Raw genomic sequence first — 17,248 nt, 5'->3', positions numbered from 1 at the left:
AACAAATGTTAATAAATTGTGCATTATGGTTATTTTTATTAGGTAACTGATGCATGTGTGATGTAAGTGTGATCTTACTTACATATTGTATCTTACAATTCAGGGGGGTAAATTCAGGGGCACTTCTGAAATTTTTTGGAGCTGGAGCACCCACTGGCCAAAATGAGGAGTCAGATACCTCTGTAGCCACACACAAATTATCTATGCTTATCCATGTGTCAAATACAATTTTTTATTTATTTTATTTTACTCATTTGTGTTTATGTGATGAAGGATTTGTGCAATTTATATTGGTGTTTACATACTGTATTTCATTTATTTATCTTGTTTTTTCTTGTTACCTTTTTGTATTTAAGATTATATATAATAAAATAATACAAATAATATATATATATTGTTGTGCTGGTGGGGTTTTGGGGTAAGTCTTTTTTTTGGGGGGGGGGGGGGGGGGGGGCAAGGGATGGTTCACCCAGGGCATAAAACTACTCAGGACTGCCTGTGTATGTATGTATGTATGTATGTATTTCATCTTAGGTCCATCTCCATCCTCTACAGAGTTCTGTCTCGCACCCCGATCCTCTGTGCCCACTTGATGCACAGACAAGGGAGGGCCAGTGTAAACTTCTCAGAGACAAACTCACCTTTGGAGAACAGTCTAATGTTGATGGGAGTGCACTGGCTACAGAGATGGAGAACCTTCCAGAACTCCCTAAAGCGCAGATGACCCCCATTTAAACTGCTCACTTACCTCTCTCAAAATGAGATCTGTGAGTTGTACCCAAATCTTTGGGTAGCTCTACGGATAGCCTGCATTCTCCCTGTGACTGTTGCATCTGCAGAGTGGAGCTTTTCCAAGCTCAAATTAATAAAGAACTACTTCCATGGCACAAGAAAGACTGAGTGGACTGGCAGTGATTAGTATTAACAACAAAGTTGGCCATCAGATTTCTTACAGTGATGTCATTAAATGACTTTACCTCCAGAAAAGCAAGGAAGCACAGGTTTTAAGGAGTAAGTGTGTTGAGGAAGAGCAGAGTAACAAACAAAAGTCAAATGTGTGGATTAAGGTAGTTTATTTTGATTTTATTTATTTATTTATTTATTTTACTAAAGCTTTTGCACATAGTTACATACTTTTACATAGTTTTAAGACCTAATTATTCAACTTTAAACCATTTTTGGTACCCTGTTTCAGGTAACTCTTTCATTACATCATTATTGAAGTATTTGATTGATATTTGATTTTATTCTTCCTGTTTTTGTACAATTGAATTTGCTATTATTTTCATATATCTAAGTGATTTTACTTGTTCTTGTACTTTATTGTTATTCTTGCACTACAAATTATTTTTGCGCATTGCTGTTGCAGTTTTTTGAAACCAAAAATAACAAACCAGATGACACTTTTATAGTTAATACAGTGCTTTATCACTTTGAATGTTGTGTAAATCAACCCCAGGCAGCTCTTGTACCTGAATGTGCTACCTTTTTGAGATTAAAAATCATATGTGGCACCCTGGACATCATTCATTCATTGGTATTATTTGTATTATTATTGCATTGGTATTATTTATGCTATTAACTGGGCCACCCCCTTAAATGTGTAAAGACATGTCACGCTGACAATAGGATAATGTAAACATTGCCACACTGCCAGAGCTGCAGTAAGTTTATAGGTGGTGTGTGAATGATCAACAATCAATATTATTAGCTTTGGGCCCCATGGAGGCTTGGGCCGGCTCTGTATATGGCTGATGCAGTTAAGAATTTCCCTTAAATGCGTTTTAGGTTGGCTCAACAGCGCGGGATGCGGTATAAGCGCGTTTTTTGTGTGTGTGTGTGTGTGTGTGTGTGTGTGTGTGTGTGTTTTTTCCTGCAAATTACTTTGTAAGGGTAACAGCGGGATAATGTTTCATCATAATACCCGCTTGAATTAATCCCTTGCACTCTCTCTTCTCCTGCCTCATTAGTCTGTCACGACTACATGCCGCAACGCTCCAGCTTTGCTGAACTATGATAAGTAGCGGGCCAGTTTTCAACGAAAACATCCGTGTTCCCAGTCGGAAGTTCACAGCTAATGAGGCGGGCTACGCAATTTTCTCCTGTGTACTATTGTAATACTGGGCCGAACGTGAGACACAGTAGAGCTTGTGATTCTGCACCCCAGTAACAAGCTAACTCAACCGCAGCTCAAACACATCGGTGTTAGGTTTTGCTGTACCCAGGTATGAGAACACGCACTTACGTCGTAAGCAATAATACATATGCAACGTCCGGTTAGACTTTCAAAACAAAGCTTAATGAAATCATGGTTTGTCTTGAAATAACTACTTCCTTAAAACAATCAACATTAACTCGTGGTTTCACACAGGAATTAAACCCTGCTCTCCTGCGTGAAAGACATGCCACTCTACTCCGATCCAAGTGGGCATAGTTTCATCTACACTGTTTTGGAATAACGGATAAATTTAGAGAATCCTCTTATGTTTAAGACAGCATGTCTGCTGTGTGGAGTCTGTTCATGCGGTTGTGGCGGTTGCTTGCCGTCACTGGCGGTTTGCTTCTCAATAGGTCGTATTACACTGTGGTTATCACGACGGCTCCAAAAATGCAGTGCAGGAAGTATTCAGATTCTTTAGAACAAGGTAAGAAGAAAAAAGTACACGAAAGTAGGAAAATGTAGTATGTCATGTGTATGTGTTATTCAATTTGTTTTGCTTTTGTTACTGTTGTTACCATTTTAAATTTATGTCAGATTTCTCTTTATTTCTTTTACAAAAGTGTAATGCTAGTCATGGGCCTTACGAAAATTTATTAGCTGTCAACAGAAATTCAACTGGGTTTTATGATACGACAAAAAACTATTTAGGTTAACAATTAAAACAGAATGAATTCATTTTCCAAGAAATTAGTAATGACTTCAAGGAAAGTAGCTATGTGCACATGCATGTTAACACATGCAGACACACACACACACACACACACACACACACACACTAATCTTTCACATTTTTCTACTAACTTCTACAATGTTTTTAGTTTAACACTGAAAATGTTAAAATTACTTAATAAAACTAACCTTGAAGAATTTGGAGGGTGAAGTAGGGCTGTATGGCTGTGTCATGTCAAAGCTAACCATGGAGGTGGACTCAGAATGAGGGTCCCAGTCCGATTCAGTCTGGAAACTGCACTCTGTGGAAACACTCATCTGGTCATAGCTCCTGGTCGAGAGGAAGGAAATGCAGAGAGAGATGTTATGTTATTGGCCCTTTGGCTTCCCCTCACAATATAGAGTGCTCATATTTTTACAGTATTATTTATTCATCAAACTCCTTGTCATGAAGCTTTGCTACAATGTATGACAGTTTTGATAGGTGTCTTTTTGAATGTGTACTGTTTTTCAATAACAAATTTAAGAGTACAATGATGAGAGAAGAATATCTTATTTTTTCATTTATATGTCCATGAGTGTAAAATAGTGCATGAGTGCACAATTTTGAATATATGGTGCTGTCTTGGTCTCGTTCAAAATGTTACCTATAGGATCATGAACTTGTCCCCAGTTTGTGTGCACATAATGTCCCTCATTAACAATAATATACAAATAAAAAACCTCAAACACAAACCTGCTTCCATCCAGTGTCGCATATGTTATTGTTCTTATGTGTACTGGCACCTCTGATTGTTCTTAACTGCAGTAACATTTTCCATTCTACCTTTGCATTGAGTTGGAAAAACACTCAGGGGACACAGACAATATGGCACTTGACAGACAACATTCACTCCCCAGTGGCAAACCACACACACTGAACAATTAGAGCACCTTCAAGGATTGTAGAACACATGTGAGGCATGAGGAGGTGCACCTATTTCAGGAGGAGTGGCTTTTCTACAAGTTAGTTAGCTGTAAACAAATCACACCCAATCTGGAGTGTATGATGGAATGACAGACAGCATTCCACCTAATTTAAACATTACATGCACTAAATTTGCACTTCAAGCAATGACATACTGTGTCTTCAAAATAATACTATCGTGACATAATCATGATATCATCTGCACAAAGCACCGAAAGATGGCAGCCTCCAGATCTGATGAGATTAATTCTGCACCATATCCACGTCACTTTCACTTCATAAGAAACAACATTAATCAACTCCAATATTGTTTGTCAAGACATAACAACAATATGACAGCATATTGTTAGCACCTGTGGCAGTAATTTTGTAGTAGTTCCCTTGGCCTTTGCTCAATCACCAGGACATGAGACAACGTGTGGCATTTCTCCACAAGGGGGCAGAGGTAGACCTGGTTAAAATGTGCCAACATTTTGAAAGCAGGCTCTGCAGTCTATGACTGATGGGTGTACTCCCTGTGGAAATTACTGACAAACAAGTACATGAACATCCAACTATCTGATAGCATTTTTTTTTCTTTTTTGGTGAAAAATCAATAATGAATTTTCTGTTAAATATTCTAATGTACAGTATTCAGACATTGGTTTACTCTGTACTTTCAAACTCTGAAAGGATAGAGTTAAAACAGTAGATCCAGAGGGCTTGTGCATAAATAATCAACTATATTTACATATTTTTTTTGTTTTGTTATACAGTATGTTGTTATAAGTTAAAGGTTTTTTTTATTGTTGGTGAAGCAAGGAAAAACAATTGGTGATTTAACACAGATTGACCTAACATACAGTCACTGAGCCAAGCATTATATAAAACATAGAGTAGGGCATAATAGGGCCAACCTCTACTGACCAGCGTGGCCAATTAGTCAGTTGTCAGTTGGCTGAAATTATACAAGAGATGTAATTTACTTTTTTTCTTTACTCCTGTCTATCTAGATTTACTATTTTTCCTGAAATGTCTCTCACCATCCTCCAAGGAATATGCATGCCTTCAATATGTGAACTGATTCACTGCACATGGTATCTCCATAGCTGTTGTAACCCTGACAAGTGGCAATATTTTGAAGGAGGTGCATGCCAGTTCCAGCTATGCAATAACTCCTAACAGGTATAAATACATCTTTAAAATAGTGTTTTTTTGTAGCAAGACACTAAGAAATTTTTGTTTCACATAGGTTCTGGGTGCAATATGAAAGACAACCTCCCAATTCTTTGATTTACAAATGGTTTGCACATGATCCTGCTACACTGCCTGGTAAGCACCTGAACTTTAAAATGAAATTAAAGTGATATTACTTTTCTCATTCATATCTTTTATATTTTCTGATATATTTAACATTTTCCTGGAAATTTTTGACATTTTAAATGATGGACAGAATGTTCAAAATTCACACATTTTCCTAACCTCCACATCTTTCAAACATTTTTGCTATTCAATTTTTAAATTCCAGTAAAACCTTTCAAAATATTCAACTTTCTTTAAAGTTACAAAGTTGAACTTTGTTACAATGGAAGCCAATCAGAAAACCCTTGGAACCCACTTCATCCTGTTCCCATTTATTCACAGTTTCACAAAGAAACTTCATTCAAATTTTCATACATTCACCACACTTGGGACTTACTTAAATTCCAATTTTTCCTAATGTTATTACTTGCGACACAATTGCAGTTTTAGTTTCATGCAATTTTACTTCAGTGTGAATGTTCAGAGGGGAGACAAGGAGCTGCAAAACTGTCGAAAAATCCTCTGGTAAACTTGTCTGTGAAGATTCTCATTCATTCTCTTGAACTTGCTCTCCCTCCCAAAATTCACACAACATACATAATTTTCAAAAAGTAGGAAAATTTGTGCTGACATGTAATGACAGAAGCAAACATAGGGTCCTATGATTTCCACAATGCAAAATTGCAGAAATTGCAGAATGTGATAATAAAACATAATCAACTGTAAATCGCAGAATTAATGTAAAGTCCCATCATGTGGATGCAACTTTAAAAAATCAGGGTTTGCCTATCCTCTTAAGCATTTTTTGACAGCACATAAACTGCATACACAGAAAAAAATATGCTGCTATGTTTCATTTCGTGTCTCTCACTCTCTCTCACACACACACACACACACACACACACACACAGTCATGTCGAACGGGGGCCATAATGTAGGTTAATTAGTAAATGTAATGTGATTCGTTCTCAGAGTTGGAACACAGGGCATGTCTATCAAGTATATTTACATACAGCAGCAACAGGCACACAAAACAACATAATATACTTTGGCAGAAAGCCCAAAGTGCAATATGTAAGTACAACAGTCAGGGTACCATGGGGCATGTCTTTCGAGTAAATTTGCATTTGGCAGCAACAGACAAAATGAAGTGTGGAGATAACACTTGGTCTGGCTCTGTGAGAATATACAAAAAGCAATGTAGAAAAACAGTTTTCCACATCCAAGCTACTACTCAGGCCTTTTAATTGGCTTCAAATGAGGCTTAACAGTCACAGTTTCTCTTGATTGTCCCTCAACATAAAATACTGCCAACAATTGTCCTTTTCCCAGTTTTCCAATTCTTCATACTCCTTCATGCTCCCAGCCATTAGTGAAGCAATGCCTCTCCTAATTTACAGGTTTTCAACCTTCATCTCTTTCCCACTTTTCCAACTCTTCATACTCTTTTCAACTTTAGCTACTGATTCATACTTTAAGCCAGAAACTCCACTGAAACCTTACTATATTCCACATCTTTCACACATTGGTCTCATTGAATGTTTAAACTCCATTCTTTTCCACTTTTCTAACCCTTCGTACCCCTCTGCTTCCTCATATTGACTTAAACCAGCAACGCAGTTTAGCTCCTAGCCATTACTCATACTACTTCCGATGTCTCTAGGTACAAAGTTAAGCTAGCTATGCAGTTTAACTCCTAGCCATCAGTCAAGCAATGCAGCTAATCTCCCAGTCTTTGCTTGCTTTTTGTAACTTGCTTGCTGTAACGACTAAATTTCCCCAGCGTGGGATTAATAAGGTGTAAGATATTTTATCTTATCTTACACCGTTTTGCATCCTTCACCTTTTTCCTACTTTTCCAGGTATTCATACCCTTTTCAACTTTTATCTGCTCATTCATACTTTAAGACAGAAACCTCAAAATTCAATCCTTTTCATGTTCCACATCTTCCATACATGATGTGATTTACTCAACTTTTCAGCTGAATAAATAAATAAATAAGTTCTTTCCCACTTTTCCAACTAATCATACTCCTTCAGCTGCTTCTCCATACAAATCAAAGCCAGCAATTCAATTTAAAGTCAGCTTTTCAATAAACCTAAATATAAATACACATATTTCATATATTATTGATATTATTCAACCTTTAAAGCCAGCAATGCAGTTAGCAGTCAGCTCCATCATTCACACCTGTACTTATTGCTGATGTTTTAGTTCATCATCTTGACACAACAAACTTTGATTTCCAGTGAGAAGAAAATAGAAGAGTAATATTGTAGTCTCAAGAAAACAGGGTTATGTCACAGATCAAATAATGATTTGGCAAATATATAGAAAGAAAAACACCAAGCTCGGGTCAAAATGTTACTACATATATATGTGTGTGTGTGTGTGTGTGTGTGTGTGTGTGTGTATGTATGTATGTACATGTGCGCACACATACATATAGAGACCTCAGATGTTCTTTCCGGGAAGAACATCCTCCTCTTTGTTCTCTATCCTGCCCCATGTATGTCATGTACCAGTAGCCAACTTCTTATTAGGGTGTCCTGGTCCAACAAGGTCCGCGTTGGACCAGGCGATGTCTGGTCCGGCTTTATCTGTTATTGTTGCTCTCATCAGAGACTGTCCTGAGCGGGATTCAAACCCCCACTCTCCCGTGTGGCAGTCAGTAGCCCAAACCCCTGAGCTCCACTCCAGTCAGTCATACATATATATACTTCAGCATGCATAACTATTCACACCCCTAAAGTCAGTACTTTGTAGAGCCACCTTTGACAGCAATTACAGCTGCAAGTCGCTTTGGACAAGTCTCTATGAGCTTGCTACATCTTGCCACTGAGATTTTTGCCCATTCCTCAAGGCAAAACTGGTCCAGCTCCTTCATGTCGGATGGTTTTCACTTGTGAACAGCAATCTTCAAGTCTGACCACAGATTCTCAATTGGATTGAGGTCTGGACTTTGACAAGGCCATTCCAACACATTTAAATGTTTCCCCTTAAACCACATCAACTCAAGGCCCGCGGGTTTTGGCCCGCGATGGAACTATCTTTGGCCCGCATGATAATATCTAATTATTATTAGAGCTGGCCCGCCGATATATTGCACACACCACTCGTACTACAAGCCCCACAATGCACTGCCAGTGCGTTGGCACGCCAATCAAAGGCCTGCGAGCGCCAGTCCCTGCCCCACTCGTTCATCAGCAGCCTGATGGAGCTTGTTACCTGTGGTCAACTTTCAGCTACCCTCTCCCCGAAAAATGGCTAAACTGAAGGTGGACTTTGAGAACAGGGGTTTTCAAGGCAGGTGGGAGGCAGAGTATGTGTTCGTGGATATGAAGGACAAAGCTGTTTGTCTTCTGTGCGGAGACAGTGTGGCTTTCATGAAAGAATATAACGTAAGAAGACACTAGGAAACGAAACATCATGACAGGTAAATTAGTCTGGAAAAGCTGCATAAAGAGCCAGAAGAAATGAATGCAACTGATTTTTCTTGTATTTAATGTTTAATGTTGTTGTTGTCCAGGTTCAAGTATCTGGCTTAGACTAGCGCACATCAGAAAGCAACACACTCAGGTTTAATATATGTTGACTTCTTGCACTCTCTGGACATGTTTGGTTTTTGTTTGAAGGAAATTATTTTTTGGCTGTTGTTGGCCTTTGGGAAAATGTTTTCATTTGAAATTACTATGGAAAGCTGCAGATAAAGCCATAAGAAATGAATGCAACTGGTTTTTCATTTATTAATGATTAATGTTGTTTTATAGGCAGTAACTTATAGACCGTGTTAGTTCCAAGTTCAATATGTGCAAAAAGGTCATTTCAATCAGTTTTCAATAAACATTGAACCAGTCCAGCCCTCGACGTGGAACAATTTTTTAAATTTTGGCCCGCTGTGTACTTGAGTTTGACACCTCTGCCTTGAACAACTGAAGTGTTGCTTTAGCAGTATGCTTTGGGTCATTGTCCTGCTGGAAGGTGAACCTCCATCCCAGTCTCAAATCACAGGCAGACTGTAACAGGTTTTGCTCAAGAATATCCCTGTATTTAGCACTATCCATCTTTCCCTCGACTTGGACCAGTTTCCCAGTCCCTGCTGCTGAAAAACATCCCCACAGCATGATGCTGCCACCACCATGTTTCACTGTGGGGATGGTGTTCTTGGGGTGATGGGATGTGTTGGGTTTGCACCAGACATAGCGTTTTCCTTGGTGGCAGAAAAGTTCAATTTTAGTCTCATCTGACCAGAGCACCTTCCTCCATACATTTGGGGAGTTGCCCATATGCCTTTTGGCAAACTCAAAACGTGCCTTCTTATTTTTAACACTAAGTAATGGCTTTTTCTGGCCACTCTTCCATAAAGCCCAGCTCTATGGAGTGTACGGCTTATTGTGGTCCTATGGACAGATAATTCACTCTCTGCTGTGGACTTCTGCAACTCCTTCAGGGTTATCTTTGGTCTCTGTGCTGCCTCTTTGATTAATGCCCTCCTTGCCTGGTCTGTGAGTTTTGGTGGGCGGCCCTCTCTTGGCAGGTTTGTTGTGGTACCATGTTCTTTCCATTTGAAGATGATGGATTTAACAGTGCTCTGGGGATCATTAAAGATTTGGCTATTTTTTTTTATAACCCCACCCTGACTTCTCAACAACTTTGTCCTTGACTTGTTTGGAGAGCTACTTGGTCTTCATGGTGTGATGCCTCTTGTTTAGTGGTTTTGCAGCCTGTGGGTCCTTTCAGAGAAGGTGTGTTTATACTGACAGGTCATGTGACACTTAGATTGCACACAGGTGGACTTCATTTCACTAATTATGTGACTTCTGAAGGTAATTGGTTGCACCAGAAATTTTTAGGGGCTTCATAGCAAAGGGGGTGAATACATATGTACATGCCAATTTTTATTTTTTTATTTTTTAAAATTAATTTTTTATATATATTTTTCTCATTTCACTTCACCAACTTAAGACTATTTTGTGCAGATCCATGACAAAAAATACTTTTGCAAGGCACTGTATATAAGTGACCAGATGAGTGGACAAAATCTTCTATCATGGTACTGTACATGTCATGGCATATTGCCACATCAATATATTGTAATATAGTATTTTTTCTGACAACCAATTGGGAATTTGTTTATGGATAAAATACTTAGACAGGAAAGTCTGTTTTTGACTGATCCTTAATCAAGGTACTGTAATACATCAAATTAATGCAAACATTTTAGAAAAATCCAATCTTGCCACAAATCAGTCTTGCTCACTGATTTACAACATTAATGACATTCGAAAGGGTGAAAAAACACACGTATATTTTGATCTGTAATGACCTGGGGCCTCATTTATAAAACTTGCTTACGCACAAAACGGGGCTTGAAAGTTGCGTACGCAACTTCCTATGCAAAGGTTGTGATTTATAAAAATAAACTTAGCGTGAGAATGTGCGCACCGGTACGCCAACTTTGATGCTTGCGTACGAACATTTTGGAGACAGGGGGAGCTGGCGGTGCAGATGGTGAGGTGGTGAAGCCCGATTGATCTCATACATTTAATGCCATCACATATCAGACTTATAGACCCGCGTAATCATAAACACCCAAGTCTGCAGTGTTATAGATGTGTTCCTTTAGTGAGCCGTTAGGCCTACTACTTTATGTACAATGTTCATATATCGTACTTCCATCTTCAAATGATGAGTGGTGGATGGCACTGATGGATTAGTATTAATTGTGACAAGGTGTGTCACAATCATTCAATTTGCTGAGTAAGCATATAAATAGTGCGGTGACACTCGTGCGTAATGCTGCACAATGGATGCACTGGCACTGCTGGAAGATCACGCAAATGGTAGGATCAGGATGGAGAGAAGTTTTAGGGACCACGGAGATTTCCTGGCCCATCATGATGACTGGCTAATAAGCCGATTTAGATTCCCTAGAGCGGTGCTCTTGGATCTACGTGCTGAACTGGGCCCAGTGTTAGATAGACCCACCCGCCGGAACCGCACCATGCCGGTGCATATCCAGGTGCTGACCACTCTGGGGTTTCTGGCGACTGGCTCCTTTCAGTGGGAATTAGCCGACAGGTAAGTGTTTGATATGATTAATATTATTTAATGTTACATTGTCTGTCTAAAGCCCCTTTTGGGTATGATATAATTCAGTTAAATTATGTCCTTAGGTCTGGGATATCGCAGCCATCCCTCAGCGCCATAATGCCAGCCGTTTTGGATGGCATTATAAAAATGACCAGTCGATACATCAGGTTTCCTTACACTGTGGGTGAACAGGCCAACATTAAAAGGCAATTTGCACCAATGTCCGGTTTCCCAAATGTTACGGCGCAATTGACTGCACTCACATTGCTATAAGGGCTCCGAGTGAAAATGAATTTGCTTATGTGAACCGAAAAAATGTGCATTCACTCAATGTACAAATTATTTGTACCTCGGACATGATCTTGACGAATGTAGTGGCATGGTGGCCTGGGTCAACACATGACTCATTCATCCTGACGTACAGTCGTGTAGGGAGCAGACTGCAGGCAGGCGCTGCGCGTGATGGCTGGCTCCTGGGTAAGTACATAAACACCATTGTATAGATTCCAACCATTAAAGCCTGATTTATAATTACTCTTCTGTTATACCTTGCAGGTGACAGTGGCTACCCCCTAAAGCGCTGGCTCCTCACCCCCTTCACCAACCCGCAGAGCGCAGAGGAGGTGCACTTCAATGTGGCACACACACAATGTGACGACGTGCTGCCACTCATTTTTTTTTAATTATATTTGTGACGCCACTACTGTGACCACCAAACAAAATATCCTTTCTGGCCTCCACATCACCCACAAGCACCTCGATTTCAGTCTCCGTAAAATTTCTTTTTCTTTTCTCTGCCATGATCGAACATAAAATGCCATTGATCAGCAGGCATATTTATACGCAAAGACATTCATGAGGTACTTTGCATTGACCATTCATGGTAAAATGTGGGTGTGTCAGGGGCGGGATGTGAGGTGAATCCACCGGCGCAATCTTCCAGGTGGAGTGTGATTTATAAAGGGAAAACTGCGTGCTGGTGTGAGTACGCACGGCTTTATAAATCCGAATATTTTTTGGCGTACGCCATTTTCAGCTTTTGGGCGTACGCACACTTTTAGTATGGATTCTATGCAATGTTTTAAAAATGAGGCCCCTGACCGCTGTAATGTAAACATACTACTGTGCTTTGTACTAAAGTGTTGTCCTAAAAGTAAAAAAAGCTATTGTTGTTGTCCACAAAGCGGAGGAACCTAGCAACTCTACTTAATTCATGGAAAATGCACAAACTACCACCAAACCTTCATGAACTTAAACCCCTGCAGTTTCTCAGCCAACCCAGAGATTAACACCACACTGATCCATTGATCATACCATGGACTACTGCCTGCTTTAAGAGCTTGTTTCTTGGTCAAGTTGCCCAACAGAAAGCTTGAAGGTCCCCGCTAAGCTGAAGTACAATGCAGCAAAAAGCGGAGGCTGCAATGAGTTGAATTTTCTCTTTTCATCCTGAAACAACACAGCAGTTTCCTTTAGGGCTGTGAAAGCCTGATGTTTTGTCAGGCAGTGATATATGTGTAAAACAAATCCATACAACAACCTGAAGTGCTAATGACAAGACATAAATAGACTGTAATGTTGCTTCATAAAATGAATTGAAAACAGCTGTTTGTTAGAGTGACTGTGCACTAGGGAGTGTCTGGAACAGCTGGTACAGGCCAAGTGTTTGCCAGATGCTGGGTGGGTCTGCAATAACCAGTATGTTGCAGCCACTACACTTCCTCTTGGACCAATAACTGGTATGATGGCATGCAATGGGAATGAAGCCAGCATGTTTGTGAATACTTTCAAGTGTTTTCCTCAACTTAAGAGTGCAGATGATGCTTCTAGTGAAAAACTAAAGCCAGCTGCATGTGCCCTCCACCCTGCTGTAAGCAAAATGCAGTGGAAGTAATAAAATGTATACAGGAGATCATTGTTACAGTCACCTAAACAGACTGTTGTGATACTACCACAAGCATGTGGATGATAATGTTACAATTAGGGATGTCAATGGACCAAGAATATTTTTGACCGGTTACACGTCAGTTGAGAGTTAATTTGCATACACACAGACAGTGCACAGTGCACTGGCCCAATATTTTTTATTCACATAAAATTATTTTTTAACTTAAAGTGTTTCTGCTTTCCTTCTTTCACAAAATAAAAGTAGCCAACCATGACTTACGCATGTGCAAAAATTGTCAACATGCCTCACTTGACCAAGCTTTATATAAGCTTTGTGCCAAATGGCTTTTCATGTTTGATGTGTATGCCATACTGTAGTTGACAGCCGTCCTGTAGTGTATGCAAAATGTTCTGCATTTGTGAGTTTCCTTTTCGGCAGTGTCAGTTCTTGAAATGGGAAAACCAAAATGCTGCCACGCATCAGTTCTAAAAGTCAGTGGAGCATCCTCAATCTCTTTTTCGTTATCAGAAGATTCATCTGTAATTTTCTTGTTGGGTATATTTTTAGCAGTGCTTGGCTTGCAAGCAAAGGATGACAGGAGTCTTCTTGACAACTATGATTGCACCCTCTGCTGTTCAAACACAAGCAATATAATTTTCAACAAGGACCATGTAATGTCAGGGTAGATAGTGTCACAGTCCCACAACAGCACTGAGCCATATTTTTATAGTCATATCGAGAAAACGTATATTTTTTTTCTCTGTAGAGAACCTTTCCATAATATTGTCAGACAAGTTGAGTATCAATCTGAGCCTGCCAGAGGCAAAAACAAGCACATTTAATGGACATACATTTACAGTGCGCAAACACCCAGAGGATTTACATTGCAGCCTGTTTTGTGGCTGCCGGCTGCAGCAAATACTCAGTAAATACTGGAAAAACTTCAAAAACTGTTGTCTCTGTTAGTCAATTAGACACAAAAACATGGGAGGGTAGGGTCCATAATTACAGATAATATTTGACTGGAATTTCTCCCACTTGTCTGGGACACTGAAAATTTCCAGGACAAGATTGACAGGTAGATGCAGTCAAGCATGGTCCACAGCCCAAAATTATTACTATTTTTTAAAAAAACATAAATTATAGACCTACATGAATGCTCATGACAATAGACTTTGAATCCGATACAGAAGAGAGGCAGAAGCACAAAACAGTATAGTAGCTCCAACAAATTTGAGATTTGAGGTTCATAAGATTTATGTAGTAGAAAAACGTGCTAACAAAATGTATTTTTCAGTGCACCCTTTTTGTTAGCCTACTTTTAGAAAAAAATAGAGTATCGAAATCCCAAAATCGAAAGGCAAATACCTACTTAATAAACAAATATCTGAACAGTAAAATATGCTAGTTTATTCCATCCTATCCTCCCATCTGTCCTAATACTGCTATGTGATAATGCTAATGGTACGTCAAAATAATGAAGATAATGTATATTATTATTTATAGACAATATCTAAGAATTTTAACTAATTCTCATAATTTTGACTTGGTAAATCAAAACTTAGAATTTTTATTTTATATATCTTAGTGTAAACAGCTGACTTACCCTGAGTATTTGTTGTTTTTCCTTCCTCACCTTGATTTAAATTTGTTTGGGATTCTATTGCAGTACAAAAAGCAACAATGGTTAGGTTAGGGTTAGGTGTTAATAGTCAGTTATCCAAAGAGAAATTGACATCTATGCAATACCCAAAAACATATATGCACACATGTGCATACAAGATAGCACTATTTAACTTCTGGATTAAACTTGCCTTAAAACTGAAGTTATAATGAAAGGTTCTGATGAAATTAATCAATTCTACAGAACAATGGTAAGCAGCTATTGATACTGTGCATGATTTGAATGACTTAGTCAAATGAATTAAACAAACTCAGCATCTTACAAAGTCAACAGAGGTCAGGTATTTAAACAACAATGGCTCCAGAAACACAATACTGTAAATAATGGAATAGGCTCCTCCTTGAACCGACACCTTACGGTGGTGGAGGAGTTTGAGTACCCGAATGATCCTAGAGGCTATGTTGTCTGGGGCTTAATGCCCCGGGTAGGGTCTCCCAAGGCAAACAGGTTCTAGGTGACGGGTCAGACTAAGAGCGGTTCAAAAGCCCCTATGAAAGAAAAAACAACAAGGAAGCTTACGTCACCCGGATTGGCGCCACCGGGGCCCCACCCTGGAGCCAGGCCTGGGGTTGGGGCTCGCAGGCGAGCACCTGGTGGCCGGGTGCAGCCCGAAGGAGCGACGTGGCAGTTGTGGGCGGGGGCCCCGACGACCCAAACCCTGGACGACGACTCTGGCCATGGGGACATGGAATGTCACCTCGCTGGGGGGGAAAGAGCCAGAGCTAGTGCGGAAGGTTGAGCGGTACCGACTAGAGATAGTCGGGCTCACATCCGCGCGCAGTCCGGGCTCTGGAACCCAACTCCTTGGCTGGACTCTCTTCAACTCTGGAGTTGCCCACGGTGAGAGGCGGCGAGCTGGTGTGGGCTTGTTTATAGCCCCCCAGCTCAGCCGTCATGTGTTGGAGTTCTCCCCGCTGAGTGAGAGGGTCGCTTCCCTGCGCTTTGGGTCGGGGATAGGCCTCTTACTGTTGTTTCGGCCTACGGGCCGAACAGCAGTGTAGAGTACCCGGCCTTCTTGGAGTCCCTAGGAGGCGTACTGGAAATTGGGGACTCCATTGTTCTGCTGGGGAACTTCAATGCTGACATGGGTAGTGACAGTGATACCTGGAGGGTTGTGATTGGGAGGAACGGCCTCCCCGATCTGAACCCGAGCGGTGTTCTGTTATTGAATTTCTGTGCTAGTCACACTTTGTCCATAACGAACACCATGTTCAAGCATAAGGATGTCCATCAGTGCACGTGGCACCAGGACACCCTAGGCCGGAGGTCAATGATCGACTTTGTAGTCATATCATCTGACCTTTGGGGTATCATCGAAAGGTTCAGTCGTTCACAGGCAAGGATGGGGGCAAAGTTCACCTCTTTGTTAAAAATGACTATATAAAGGATATTACTACATGGGCTTGGGAACACGTTGTGAAACTGTTCGTTATTATTAATTATTGAATTCTGCTCATAAACACAAATCCTGAACTTTTTCTAATGCCTCAGTATTATTAGTGACTTTGAACGACATGAACTTTCCCTGTTCTCTTAGTACAATATACCTGTACTGGAAGGTCTAACTTCAGTACTGTGGCAAAACCAGGATCATGGCGAATCAAGAACATTCCAGGCCAGTCCATAAAATGATGATTGCAAAGGAGAACCAGGGAATAGATGTAGGAAAAATCAATGAAAATCCCTTGGAATACAGTGAAATTGTGATGCGATCTGGGAAAACCCGTCAGATGTTGCCCCGGCACTTTTCCAAGAAAATGCGAAAATAGGTCGAAATTCAAAATATTGGTGAAATTGGGTTTTCATTAAATAATTATTTTACAACATCTTGTCTACCATTCCTGAAAATATCTCATTATATTTCACTTGTTTAATATGTTAAAAACATTATTTAAATTAGGCACGCTGTTTGTTGTTATCTCCTACGAATGAAACACAAACATGCATGAAATCCACCCTTAACGTGTTAGTCTACATAGCCTAAGAAGACGGTTTATCTATCATAGTTAAGGTGACCAGATGTCCCGCTTTGTGCAGGACAGCCACACATTTCCATTACTTTTCACACGTCCCGCAAATTGTGATGTTGTCGTGAATTATTATTGACAGTGTCGCTAACAATTCGCGACAATGTCGCAATTTGTGGAACCTGGGAAAAGTAATGGAAATGCGTGACTGACCCGCACAAAGCAGGACGTCAGGTCACCCTAATCATCAAAACATTATTTTGAAACCTCAGTCAGATGCTACGAGATACACGGAGAGAGATGTCAAAGCTTCAGAGACGGAGAGAGTTTGAGGGAGCTGGTCGTGTTCTGAATTAGAATCCTTGTCTTTGAACCTGTTTTTCTCAAAATTGTGCTCCAAAAAATCCTACTGATTAGCTGACTTTGAGTGATCATAACACTTGATACAAACCAGATATAAAAAATAATAAAAAAGAG

At 40.0% G+C, this 17,248-nt stretch overlaps 1 protein-coding gene across 2 annotated transcripts in view; it reads right to left on the bottom strand.

Moving 5' to 3' along the window:
* Positions 1-17,248, bottom strand: part of crybg1a (crystallin beta-gamma domain containing 1a) — a 63,132-nt gene that overhangs the window by 36,415 nt on the left and 9,469 nt on the right. For both annotated transcript variants that reach the window (XR_013078152.1, XM_076748680.1), the window contains exon 2: positions 3,080-3,221. Coding sequence is in view for 1 of the 2 variants with exons in the window: in XM_076748680.1 (XP_076604795.1) it covers positions 3,080-3,221 (142 nt within the window). In the remaining variant the exon portion in view is untranslated. The remainder of the gene's footprint in view (positions 1-3,079; positions 3,222-17,248) is intronic.

Source organism: Chaetodon auriga, chromosome 14 (genome assembly GCF_051107435.1).
Source record: "Chaetodon auriga isolate fChaAug3 chromosome 14, fChaAug3.hap1, whole genome shotgun sequence".
Lineage (NCBI taxonomy): Eukaryota > Metazoa > Chordata > Actinopteri > Chaetodontiformes > Chaetodontidae > Chaetodon > Chaetodon auriga.
Note: the sequence above shows the minus strand (reverse complement) of the source record. Positions and strands in the feature narration are given on the sequence as shown.